General features: G+C 40.6%; 1 protein-coding gene across 8 annotated transcripts in view; it reads left to right on the plus strand.

The window, feature by feature from the left end:
- Fmn1 (formin 1) overlaps nt 1-14,359 on the plus strand; it is a 380,313-nt gene that overhangs the window by 192,330 nt on the left and 173,624 nt on the right. For all 8 annotated transcript variants that reach the window (XM_052723123.1, XM_052723128.1, XM_052723124.1 and 5 more), the window contains 2 exons: nt 1,296-2,107; nt 5,655-5,805. In XM_052723123.1, coding sequence (XP_052579083.1) covers nt 1,296-2,107; nt 5,655-5,805 — 963 coding nt within the window. The remainder of the gene's footprint in view (nt 1-1,295; nt 2,108-5,654; nt 5,806-14,359) is intronic.

Raw genomic sequence — 14,359 nt, forward strand, 5'->3', positions numbered from 1 at the left:
AAATGTATCTCAGTGAAGGCAGAGAAAAGCTTCCCTTTTTATTTAAACTTGCTGACTAGATCATTAAACACATTTCTTTAACAGGGTGAAGGATTATACCCTCTTATGTAGTTGTTATTCTAGATATCTGTGGGCTGACATTATAGCAAAGAAAGACTTGATTAGCCATTAAGCAAGGCTCTTGAGACAGGGAGTGTGTGTGACTGTTTCTGAGATTTTATCCATCTTCCTTTCCAATGCTGCACTCACTGCTGGGATGCAGAAATAAAGACAGTATTCCACTGATGTCATCCAATGGAGCTAAGAACCTGGATGAGGGCCAGCAGTGAGAAATAGCCCCAAACACTGACACTGGTCAGCTTTCATCTGGAAACTGAAAAAACAGACAACCTAAAGTGGCATTGCTCTTCCCCATGCCTCCTGATTCTGCAGCAGTGCTGTGGAAAGCTGATGGGGGACCCTGTAACAAACAGAGAAGAGACGCTCTAACAAACAGAGAAGAGACCCTGTAACAAACAGAGAAGAGACCCTGTAACAAACAGAGAAGAGACCCTGTAACAAACAGAGAAGAGACCCTGTAATAAACAGAGAAGAGACCCTCTAACAAACAGAGAAGAGACCCTGTAACAAACGGAGAAGAGACCCTCTAACAAACAGAGAAGAATAGCCCCACACCAGCACAAGCTCTAAGTGGCCTCCCCTACCCCCCTTGTTCTCAATCCACACCAAAAGCTGTAAGAGATACATCCAAGAATGTCCAAACCTCTATTAAATTAATTTCTTCTGCGTTTGATATTAAGTGAAAGTTCTTAAGTAGATTTGCTCTAAACTTTAACTCATGGCAGTAATCTCCCATAAGCTCAGACAGGATGAAATTACCTAATAGCCCCTAGATGTTTAGTTGTCTGGAAAATTCTGAAATGAAGATTTATACCTTTTTGGATTCTTAAACAAATGTCTTCATTTTTCTGCATTATGTGGGCCAGTCTTTAAGACAGTGCTTCTCAACTTGTGGGTCACAACCCCTTGACAAACCTCTATCTCCAAAAAAAAATATTTACATTACAATTCATAACAGTAGAAAAATTACAGTTATGAATTTGCAATGAAAATAATTTTATTGTTGCGTGTCGCTACAACATGAGGGACTTTATTAAAGGGTTGCAGCATTAGGAAGGTAGAGAACCACTGCTTTAAAGGATGCATTCACACATTCATGGTACTATTGAATGCCTATTAGGGGTTTGTTATCATTAAACTCTTACTTTCCCATTGATTTTTTTTTTTCCTTGCAGGCTCAATTTGAACTTAAGACATTTCACATCCGGGGTGAGCATGCATTAATAACAGCAAGACTTGAAGAAACTATTGAAAATCTCAAGCAACAGTTAGACCACCGCTGGGGAGGAGGATGTGAAGAGATGAGAGACGTATGCATCTCTACTGATGACGACTGCCCCCCAAAGGCCTTCAGAAATGTGTGCATCCAGACAGACAGAGAGACGTTCCTCAAGCCCTGTGAAGGTGAAAGCAAGACAACCAGAAGCAACCAGATAGTACCCAAGAAGTTGAATATCTCGTTAACCCAACTCTCTCCCACAAAAGACAGTAAAGACATCCACGTACCACTTCAGACAGGGGAAGGCATCTCATCCAGTCAACAGAAGATATCACCTCCACCTCCCACACCTCCCCTTCCTCCCCCTCTCATTCCTCCCCCTCCGCCTCTCCCCACTGGACTTGGACCTTTGCCACCAGCACCACCCATATCACCTGTGAGTGCTGGGCCACCACCACCACCTCCTCCACCTCCTCCACCACCTCCCCTGCCTCCAAGTGCTGGACCTCCCCCACCTCCTCCCCCACCACCACTTCCTAATGTCCTGGCTCCTCCTAACAGCGGAGGGCTTCCTCCTCCTCCTCCTCCTCCTCCTCCTCCTCCTCCTCCTCCTCCCCCTCCCCCCCCAGGACTTGCACCTCCACCTCCTCCTGGACTATCCTTTGGACTCAGCTCTTCTTCTAGTCAGTGTCCTCGTAAACCAGCCATTGAACCCAGTTGTCCCATGAAGCCTTTGTATTGGACTAGAATACAAATAAGTGATAAGAGGTAAGCTCTCCCTTGACCCATTCTCAGTTACAAATTCACAGGAGTCTTCCCAAGTGGTGTTTTATTATTGACAGCTTAATATTTACATTGGGTAATACCCATTTTTAAATATTATAGTATGGTGAATGCCTTGAGTACACAAGCTTACAGTGTCTGGGGGAGATAGTTTCTGCCAGGTCTTCTGGGAGAAGGAATGTGTTCAGTATCAGATTCTTCTCCAAGATAAATGTTTCATTTTATGGACTAGAGAAGAGTTCAGGTCTAAGCTAGGGCCATCTCTAACACCACTGACTTAGTTGAGTAATCATAAAGACATTGGAACAGAGTCTGCACTATTGGTTCACTGAGGATTTCTGCAATATCTTTTATGATACCCTTTCTTAGTTTTTGATAATCAGCCTTTGGGTCTGGTGTTGTCCTTTCTTTTTCTATCACTGTGACAAATACCTGAAATGTGAAGGATTTATTTTGGCTCATGGTCTCAGAGATTTCAGTCTATCATGCCAGTGAGAGTATGGCACAGTGAGGTAGCTCATCTCCTGGCCAGGAAGGAGAGAAACAGAATACAACAGAAGCTTTCTCCTTTTATTTCATCTAGGCCATGAGCCTGTGGGATGATGTACTCATATTCAGGGCTGATCTTCCTACCCCATTGTAATTCTCTCTGGAAATGTCCCTGTAGATACATTCAAAGGTATTCTTCACTAATCTCTAGGGCTCCTTGCTGAATCTGGATATTTAGCAGTTGTGGGTATCCTTTCAATTTTTTATGAAAATACTGAGATGGCTGAGTTATTCATTGTCTAGATCAGAAGAGAGTCTTAAAATGTAACCCCCACTTTTGAACTCTGTTCATAAGACTTCTTTTACAGTCATATTCCTTATTGATGTCCAGAGAAAGTACCATGTGTGGGGAGCTGATGTGGCAAGCACCTTCCATTTGTATATGTTATTGAGCTTGGCCTATAAGGCGGAAAGTCATGATGACTTGGAAACCTCCATCCAAATAAGTTAGAGTTAGATTTATTGCTTCATTTCTGAATCTCTCAGAAGGACAATGAGAGAGAGAGATTGACTTGTTTCTTAATCGCTTTCTAGTTTTGAAATTTATTTGTTTGCAAAGAATGTATATTTTCGAGACAGGGTTTCTCTTCGTAGTTTTGGTGCCTGTCCTAGATCTCGCTCTGTAGACCAGGCTGGCCTCAAACTCACAGAGATCTGCCTGGCTCTGTCTCCTGAGTGCTGGGATTAAAGGTGTGCGCCACTGCTGCCTGGCTAAAACTACATTTTTTAAAAAAAGCTTATTCCCCAATTCAAAATGGTGGTAGTGAATTTTCAAGCTTTTCTAAAATTTTGCTTAGGGAAGGCAACATAACTAAACAAAATAACTTATGGTTCACAATTATAGAAAAAAAAATTAGGAACCAGTATAAGAGCAACGGAAATACCACCAAACCAAGCATGTGATGACCAAAGTTGATGATGTATTTCATATTGTCCCCAGTCCTTTTGCCAAAAAATAAGGGTCAAGAGTTTACTTGCAGAAATTTCTAGATGTATTTATTTAATGCTGATAAAAGTGCTTTATAATTTCCCAAATGAATGGTTTAAAAAAAAAGATGATCCTAAAATAGTCCCCAACACTAACAGTAATGTGCTAGTATCCCATTTCTCATTCAAGATTTAGATATTTCCTAAGAGATGATTTCCCGGAATATTTGAGTTGTGTTTCCTTATTAGTGCTCTCAACTCATTGTACAGTCATTCTACAGTGATGAATCCCACCTGTGAGCCCTGGACTAGCACATTCTGACAGCACATATAACTGTCTCACACCTGTTTCTCACTTGTGTGCCTTCCCTTCATCCCCCAAGAGACTTCATGAGCAGCCAATGCCATAGACATAGCATCATAAAACCTCATGCTGGAGGACAGGCCCTTCATCCACTGTTCAAAGAAGAGTGAATGAGAGTTGGGGGAAAATCACTGATTTTTTTTTCCTCTTGTAATTTCCCACTTTTTTTTTTTTAAATGGAAAACAGTCAAATGCTCAAACTTTCATTAGTTACATTGGTTGAGCTGGTTCTGCAAACACGGTAAATCTAGTACTTCACTTTCAAATCAAATGAAAAGCAGATGAACAGGACATTAGGAGTGACTGACTTGGTAGACATGTCAGCCTTGTCCTCTCTTTGATGTGTTAAGACCACAGCACGGCCACTCCCTGCCAATGTAACACATTCCCATTCTTTCATCACAGGTTCCCTCAAAAAAATTTTTATAACTCTGAGCACAACTGCTTTGAGTATGAAAATCATGGTTTGGTACCAAATCATTTAATAGTGTAACGAATATGTTTATTATATGCAAAGTAGTCTATGTCGTATATTATATAAAGGTAGCTTTATTTTGAGTTTTAATTGAAACAAAAATATATATTGAAACAAAGGTAAATACTGTTAAGTGTTATGGATTATGCATGCCATGCTCATGTATTTGAAAAATCAATATAGAAGAAATTTATTGTTTGTTTCTGTGGCATTAATAATAACTTGAGAAAGCATTTCAATGCCACCAATGTGCAGAAAGCAAATGGCACACACATTCCAAATGAGGGAGACTCTAGAGAGGCCCACATACCCCAGCTCTTCGAGGTGCTTCTGATATACTTGATTTCCAGCAGCTGCCTGCTCATTGCTTCATAACAGCCTATTTCTGGAAAATAAAATACAAAATCCCCATGGATGCTTTAGTTGGAATCCCCATGGGGGGCTGATGCATGGCAGAATTATATGGTTTTGTGTGGCAATGTTGTCTCTGGTGGGATCCTATAAACCCAATGTATCAAATGAGCAGCTGACTAGTCACATATTAAGTCTCTGGACTGAGCTGACCTGACTCAGTCCTGAAAACTGTATTTAAAATCCTCAGAGGGGGCACATCTCTACCTTACTGTTCCATTTTCAATCCTTTAAAGAATGACTTTGGGCCTGTGAAATGACTCTGTGGGGGTAGGATACTTGCAGCCAAGCCTGGTGACTTGAATTTGATCCCCGGGTTCTGAGTGGTGGAAGGAGAGAACTGAAATTGTCCTCTGACGTGCACATGCATGCCATGGCATGCATATCCTTCCCCACATACATATCTCTTGCATATATGCATATACATTTTTTTAAAAGGATGACCTTGCCCATGTATAGAATTGATTATCCCTTCTGCCTCCCTGTAATGTTATTTTTGGCTTCTGGAGATGCCACAGCTGAGAGAGGAACCAAACCTCACCCACAGGAATTCTAGTCCTAAGGGCCTTCTCTAGCACTCTTGACTGAACTAATGACCATCATGTTTTTTGGATCTTTATGTGAAGATGTAGGTTCAAATATCCTGTTACATATTTTGACTTCTAAAATGTGTGATATGAAAAGCTTTTATCTGAGCTTTACCAGGGTTTTACACATTTTAAAAAGGGTACTAGAGAAAAATTTCAACATATTATACTATTTCCTGCTTTGTTTCCTACAGTTAACTTGATGCTTTCTCTTTCAAGCCAAGATGCCACACCAACTTTATGGGACTCCTTAGAAGAACCTCATATTAAGGACACCAGTGAATTTGAATATTTATTCTCCAAAGACACAACTCAACAGAAGAAAAAACCCCTGTCAGAGACCTACGAGAAGAAGAACAAAGTCAAAAAGGTACTGTGAGATCATTATTGTAATCATAGGCACATGGAAATTCACTACATCCTGCTTGTTGTTGCTCTTGTCCCAGAAAATGATCTAAGTCTTAGATGGCAGAAGGATCCAGTTAGTTTAAGAAACCTGGGCTTGCTGTTTTGTTTTTATCTTCTGAATTTTCAAATTTTATTCTGAACTATTGTTTTTCTTGGTTAGGGTTACTATTGCTGTGATGAAACACCATGACCAAAGAAACTGGTGGAGGAAAGATTTTACTAGGCCTATGCTTCCTTGTCACTGTTTATCATTAAAGAAGTTGGGACAGGAACTGAAACAGGGCAGGAACCTAGAGACAGGAGCTGATGCAGAGGCCATGGAGCAGTGTTGCTTACTCATTCGCCCCTCATGGCTTGCTCAACCTGCTTTCTTATAGAACCCAGGGCTGCTACCCTGGGGTGACCTCACCCATAATGAGCTAGGCTCTCCTATATCAATCCCTGATTAAGAAAATGCCCTATAGACTTGCCTACAGTCGGATCTTATGGAGGCATTTTCTCAATTGAAATTCCTTTTACTCCAATGAACCTAGCTTGTAACAAGTTGACATAAAACTAGCCAGCACAACTATAGTCATTAATTCTATTTTAAAAATGTCTTTAAATTGCTGTTAGTGAAAGTAGTTTGTATTCCACCCAAAAAATAGATCTCATAGGACTGCGGTAATTGCTCACTTGGTAAAGTGCCTTGCCAATAAACGTGAAGACCTGATTTTGATCCCCAGGGGTTCAAAAAAGACAGGTGTAGAGTGAGTGCCTCTAATATTGGCACTGGAAAGACAAAGATAAGAGGATCTGTGGGGCTTGCTACCCAGTCAGTAGAGTGAAGTCTAGGTTCCACAGGAGACTCTGTCTCAAAAAATAGGGAATAGAGTAATTGAAGAAGACACCCATTATCAGCCTCTGACTTCCAAATGCATGTGCACTCACTCATGCATACATAAATATGTATATATACATGCAATTTTATCTCATCAATAAATTCATTCATAGAACCAATTTATTAGACTCTCTGGTACAGGGCAATGTTCTAAGTATGTGCTAGAATGTGATAACATGTAGCCATTTGAATAATAACAAACAATGGAATGTTCAGTCCTTTACACTAGCTATTTTTCTTCAGTAGCTACTAAATATGGTAACACAGTAAGTTCTTTTGGACGGCTCTTTGTAAATATTAGCAATGTGTAAGAGGGAGAAAAAACAACCCCCAAATGGTTGTTGCCCTGTGGAGTTTAACAGTCATTAATACAAGCAAATTTTGGCAATCCTACAGTAAAGCAAGGTGAGGGGATCAGCATAGGCAAGGTGTGGGTGGGGCCTGCAGTTTTAAATGGGGTTTTCAAGGCAAGTCCCATTGAGAAGATGACGTCTGTGTAAAAGCATGAGGATTTAAAAACCAAAAGCCACTAGTCATCTGTAGAACAGATCTGTGGAATGTCATTCTGTATGCTGTGAATGTGTGTTGCTCTGATTGGTTGATAAATAAAATGCTGATTGGCCAGTAGCCAGGCAGGAAGTATAGGCAGGACAAGCAGATGAGGAGAATTCTGGGAAGAGGAAGGCTGAGTGAGGAGTCGCCAGCCAGACACAGAGGAAGCAAGATGTGAAGGCAGAACTGAGAAAAGGCACCAAGCCATGTGGCTAAACATAGATAATAATTATGGGTTAATTTAAGTGTAAGAGCTAGTCAGTAGTAAGCTTGAGCTAATGGCCAAACAGTTTTAATTTATATAAGCCTCTGTGTGTTTACTTGGGTCTGAGTGGCTGCGGACTGGGTGGGACACAGGACAACTTCTGACTACAAATGGCACCCAACATGGGGCAAGAATTTCCACCCAAACCCTGAGAAAGCTTTAAAAAGGGGTTCTAAAATGGATCCAAGAGCTGTTTCCTAGCTGTGTCTCTCAGGAAAGGTGTGATACAGAGACGCTGAGACCTGCAGTCTTGAGCTACAGTATGGCAGATTTGTGACATATAGGTTTGACCTACAGCATGGCAGATTCCCACCACAATACACAGTGGTGTTTCCAAGCCATGCAGCACACTGTGTGGTGGATTTAGCTTTTATTAATACAAAAAAAAAAGTTTCTGGGCTACATGCTGCTGGATGGGGCACGGACCCATAACCCTGAGATTAAGAGTCTCATGCTCTACCAACTGAGCTTACAATGCTCTTCCTGTTTACTTAAGTAATAATATATCCTCCTGGAGTCTTTCATGTAGTTGAAGACCAGACAGTTATAATTTTCCTTGGTTATTATAAAAGATAAATTAGATATGAAACATTAAACTCACAAATACAGGATAAATAGAATATTTTCTTTAATTTTGTCAAATACAAAAACTAGATATTGTAACAATAATTCTTGCTGGATAACTGTTGTTATATGTAATTTTATTATGTTAAATTTAAAAATTTCCCTTTTGATTAGACAGAAAAGGGGAAGTACTGTGGAATGTTGTTCTCTATGCTGTGAATGTGTGTTGTTCTGATTGGTTGATAAATAAAATGCTGATTGGCCAGTAGCCAGGCAGGAAGTATAGGCAGGACAAGCAGATGAGGAAGGGTTGAGTGAGGAGTCGCCAGTCAGACACAGAGGAAGCAAGATGTGAAGGTAGAACTGAGAAAAGGCACCAAGCCATGTGGCTAAATATAGATAATAATTATGGGTTAATTTAAGTGTAAGAAGAGCTAGTCAGTAATAAGCTTGAGCTAATAGCCAAGCAGTTATAAATAATATTAAGCCTCTGTGTGAATATTTTATAAAAGGCTGTGAGACTGTAAGTGAGAGATTTGTCACGACTGCAGGCCAGGTGGTACACAGGAAAACTTGCAGCTACAGAACAACTTTACCATCATCCAGCAATCAGGCAGATATGAGGCCCAATATGACCTCAGTTAAACACCTCGACGCAAAGAAAGGTGTCAGCCCTTGCTCTCTCCTAATCCCTTAGCCATAGCACAAGATAACATCTGTTATGGTTTAGTAAGTCCCCCAAAGACCCATTTGGCAAAGCTTTGGTTTCCAGGATGGTACTACTAGAACCTTTGAGATACAGAGCCCTATAGAAGGTTCTTAAATCACGGGGGACATACCCTCATAGGATTATAGGCTCTTAGTTTCTCCTCACTTCCAGCTCATGAAGTGGGCAGAGCAGTTGGGTCTGTCATGTTCTCCTGTCCTGATATGGTGCTTTTGCAGAAAGCCTGAAGCAAAAGAAACACTAGATTTTGACATAGAACATACAGAATAATGGGTAAAAATATGCCTTTTCTCTTTCTAAGTTATTTGCTTCAGGAATTCTCAGGTATCTTGTTGTTGTGCATGAAAGCTGACTAATGCAAGAGCCATACATTATGCCCTTCTGTGATAATGAATTGAGCTCATATTGTCCATAGTCTGTGGTATGTGATCAGCTCACATTCTATGATGGCTGCTCTCCACATTCCGTGATAGCTTGCTATGGTCACCACCATTGCCACAGTCCCTTTGTATTCATGTTTGGTTAACAGCAGAATGGTGCTAAGGACTCAGTGAGCCCTGGTTCAGTTGCCAATTTGCTTTGTGAACTTGGAGGGAGTGGTTGTCTTTCTCATATTTCCTATTGATATGATTATCAATACCAAATCTACTTGACCAGGGTGCTGTAAAATCTATGGGGATCTGAAAAAGTTTCAAGTGTGTATCAGATGGTGTTACTGCCATCTGTACTTCCTTCTTAAATTATGTGGTGGGTTTCATGTGTCAGTTCATACTCCCTGTGCTGCTACAAACATAACTATGTTACATCATGAAATGGGCATCTTACAGAAGACAAACCAGAAGTTCCTGATTGTAGTTTTGTGATCCAAATTAAATTTTCCCATGGGCCTAAAACCATGATCAGCAATTTTCATCCTCTAAGTACACCAGAAGTATTTTATCATGAGAAAAATGTGATCCCATTAATTAGATATGGTAATGAATCTTTACTCTTTTTAACTTTTAATTGTGTACATGCGTATGTATTTTTTTTTTTTTTTGTGTGTGTGTGTGTGTGTGTGTGTGTGTGTGTGTGTGTGTGTGTGTGTGTGTATGAATGTCTGTACCTCTGGAGGCTGGAAGAGGGCCTTGGATCCCTGGAGCTAGAGTTAAAGCAGGTGTGGGCTGTTCAACATGGTTCTAGGAATCAAACTCAAGCTCAATGGAAGAGCAGCAAGTGCTCTTAACCACTGATCCATCTCTCTAGTCACAGAGTGAATCTTTTAAGAGTACATGTTACATGGAACAACTGAAATTCTTCTGTAAGAGCAGTACTAGGCAAGAAGTCACTGACCAACCATGAAGTGGATTCCAGGAAAGCTAGTCTTGTGGATGGAATGAGTGAATGTGGGGGGGGGGGGGTTGCGTGGGGGGGGACGACTGGCTTTTTAGATGCCATCTATCACTATAAGAAAGGCAAAAGGAAAATCTCTACACTCTAAAGATGCCCTCAGTTTATCTCTACCAACAAAGCTTCTCTAACTAACCAGAAACTTCCCAAGTATTGTCTTATGCAATATCATATTAAATTCTTCTGTGTTCTCCATTTCTTCTTCAATTGTATTGCTCTGTTTTGTTTCTCTCTGGATGTTTTGGTAACATGTTGTTTCTTCCTAAAATGAATTATTTCTGTTTTTGTAAGTGAATATTTGTTTTCAAATATGTTAACATTTGGTCATTCATTCTAGTTTCTTATCTCCTAATTGTGTGCCTATCCAACAGTTGATTTCAATTAAGGCAATTTGTCCTCGATTCTTTGTTTTGTTGCATTGTCTGAAGAAGGGATGTGCTTCCTTTGAACTCTTCAGGCTTGCTCCTTGGTGAGGTTCCATCACCCCACAGAATCTACATGCATGCATGCTGTGTTTGAGGGTTCACTGCAAATGGAGCCAAAAACTCTGGGTCCAGTGGGCTTCCCAGGAGGGGTGGTGTTTGGAGTTTTCAGTGAACTTTGTGGCCTACCTTAAGCTGAGGTTTTAAGTTGTAAAGAAAGTAAAAAGCTAAATCAATGCCAGAAAATTGCAAACTTGCCCCTTTGAGCCCGCTCAGCCTCCATGCCTGTGGCCAGATTTCAAATGTCAAGATGGATCCCTTCTAGATTCCGATGTTTGTTTTCTTTTCTCCTGAAGTGAAGATGAAAGTAGTTTTTTAGAGGACTTTCGGCTTCGGGGGCCAAATCCTTCAGCAGCATCATGAGATGGTTCCCATATGAGGAGACCACAAGAACACTTGTCAAATAGGTCTTTTTCTAATCCCTGAACTAGAGGAAGAACCGTGTGTGTTGGATATTGAAGTATCCTGCTCTCTGAATTTTAGAAGGAGGGGCTGAGCCAACATCCAGGCAGAAATGTACAGATCTCTGAAATAGAGCAGAGTGTTCTACATGTGTGCCTCAGAAATGATGGGCTTTATTGTTCAGTCTGCTGAACTCAGGTGAGAACTTCTAATGTCAAGCTTTATAACAATGTTTACATTTCCCAATGTTGATCCTGTCTTACATTAAGACATACGTGAATTCTCAAACTGAGCAGGAATCTTGTTCTACAACAAGCAGTCTAAGAATGAAAAGGAAACCCACTCCTGGTGTAGTTCCATTCTCTCATCATGACATAGAAACCAAGACTGAAGTGACTTATAGGGCTTTGAACTTCTCTAACTGGGAAGATGTTGATGATGAGCATTGGAGAGTAGCCACAAGATCTTCAGCATATGTCTGTGATTCCTCTTTTAATTCACCACACTGTTGATAGTCACAGTTTTCACTGAGATGACTGAATTGAAGTTGATGAACAGGAATAGCCATTGATTACTACAAGAGCCAAGACACAGTTACACCTGATGAAGTCTAAACTGTTGCTTTCATTGTGAGATTATCCAAAGTGTTTTTTAGTATTCTACTGGGGGTGGGGGGTGGGGATTCAAACTCCTGAGAAAAATATGTGCCTTGTGTACAATTAGTGCAAAGAAATACATAGATTTCATGTGTGTTGTTTCCCTTGAGGCAATCCATTGCATTTTACGAATTAACAAAAAAAAATCCTAGGCAAGACACTTTGTATACTCAGGTTATTGCCATCCTCGTCCTCACATCAGGCCCATCAGCCACTACAGACACAGCAGGAACCAAATTGAGAACAAGAGCACAGAACACAACAATTGACAATATCCCCACCACTTGACACAGTCTTCCCGCCCCTCGATACAGTCTTTATTATTCCTCTAGTCAGAGCGAACTACCTTCCCACATCAACCTTTTCTCTATAAAATTGAGAATCTCAACTTCTTAACATGACTGTTATGGGAATAAAAGGAAATTGTAATTATGAAAATACATGTAGACATTCTCAGAGCTTTATGTCAATCTCTTGTTTTGTAAACTGCTGTCATGTCAAAGCTTTGGGAAGAAAACATTGCCAAGTGTGTTGACACACACTTGTAATCCTGGCACCTGGGAAGCTGAAGCAAGAGGATCATAAATTCTGGGCTATGCTGGGCTACATGAGACTGTGTTTTGTTTTGTTAAAAAAAAAAAAAAAAGCCTAAAAAGAATCTAGAACGTCTCCGGACCATTCTTGTTTTCCATTATTTATAGACACATTCCACAACTTCCTGTAATGACACATTCCAACAGCTAGTACTTCATCTCAGGTTGGCTTACGTTCTCTTTCTTGCACTGTAAAATAAGTGTTTACCCTATTAGTGCGTCCATGTTTACACTCTCCCTAAGTTACATTTGTTCCCGAGCAAGAAGGTCAGTGCCTTGACAGGGCTCCAAGTATCTGTCTCTATTGCCAGGGGCTCTTTCTCTTGGCCTCTGTGAAAGAGGTCACTAATTTTTGATAAGCTTCCCAGTTATTTTCTAAACTTGCCTGACAGAACATCTTCGAGACCCGCCAATATCCTTCTGCTCTTGAGATGCGCTGATCTGACTTTGAATTATGAGTCATCTCTGTTCATTTCCTCTTGTGAGATGTATGAAAGCCTCCTCCTCCCTCTGTCTCCTTAGTGGATATTTCTTAGGAATTAATGAGATACTGGCCACTTTCTCTGAGCCCTTTTAGGGGAGATGGGCTGTGATGGCTTAGCAGATGATATTCTGTTGAAACTTTCTGGTGCCAAAATCCTTCAGCATTGATTGTAATTTGGTCACTTTGGCGAGGATTGAGGCTTCCAATGCTCAAATCCCAGACTTTGTGTCTCATTGTAGTAGGGAGGGGAGAAGGGTGAAAAGAGAGCATTGCTTGGAAGCCTGTACATAAATTTATAGGGTTTTTATAACCTGCTGCCCTTCCAAGTTTATATTACTTCAGCTTTTGTAACAAAGATAATTTCTCTGTGCTGCCTTGGAAAGGTATGTGCATTATTTCGCCCCTTGGGGTAAGGATAAGTTGGCACATCTTTAACATTTCTCCTGTGTTTGGTAAATGTGTTGAGTTATTGTGTCAAGAATGCCCATGTGTTGATTGTACAAATCTACATTCTGGGAATATTAGTGCTTTACCCAGACCCCGGAGTAGACCTGGAATAATCAATGCTTTTTCTCTTATGCAGTCAACAGACCCCCAACTAGTCAGATTTACCCAAAGGAAGTGAGAGTTTCTCCCATACAGGCACCAGCAGAACATTACTATGGGTTTTATTTAGAATTGAGATGACCCCCGAAGTTGGCTTGCACATCTATTTTACCAGCTTATTTTTAAAAAGTGGGTAAAACTTATGTATGGATATCGGTGTTTCTTTCAGAATATCAAATTTAAGTATTGTCCTGGGAGTTCAGCTCTGTTTTTAAGCTTGGCTGTTAAAAGAATAATTTAATCTGGGTTCATAACTCAGGCCAGTTTGATTGTCATCAGAACAGTCATTACCTCCCAAAAGCCACAAGAGGGCACCTTAGAATGAGAGTCACAGCTAAGTCTTGCCTAGTCCAGAGAGCAATGGAAGCCCAGGAGGCCAAATTTCACATCATATTATCCCAAGTTCTCTGAGCCAAGTGCATATTAGAAAAGCTTGTGTCAGCAGAGTAAAAGCTGTCCCTAAGCAGAGTTGCAGATCATGGAATGAATGACTACAGTTTATTCGGCTCCTTTGGACTAATTCTAGAACCTACCCCCCTCTCTACCATATCTCTATAAAGACAGAGAAGAGTTATTTGAATATACACTTTAGGATCACTAATTTAAAAGTACAAGGTGTAATTAGATACCTGAAGTTATAGTAGGAGAAAACCAGTTAAATACACTGGGTTGTTTTTTTAAAGTAACCTGGCACCTCATTCATTTATCCCAAGATTCTAAGATGGTAGCAGTGACTGGAGCTGGAGAAGGGATGGGGCTGAGTGGCTGTGCTACGATATGATGGTGGCAGCGATTCTTCCAATTTCCAGATCTAAAGGAGAAGTGTATTGAGGATGGAAAAGTATTAAGAAAGATCCTACACATGTACTCAAGTTACAACCCCAGGTCATGTGGATGCTTCACACTAAACTTGAAA

Source organism: Peromyscus californicus, unplaced genomic scaffold (assembly GCF_007827085.1).
Source record: "Peromyscus californicus insignis strain IS unplaced genomic scaffold, ASM782708v3 Scaffold_7__1_contigs__length_154581171, whole genome shotgun sequence".
NCBI lineage: Eukaryota > Metazoa > Chordata > Mammalia > Rodentia > Cricetidae > Peromyscus > Peromyscus californicus.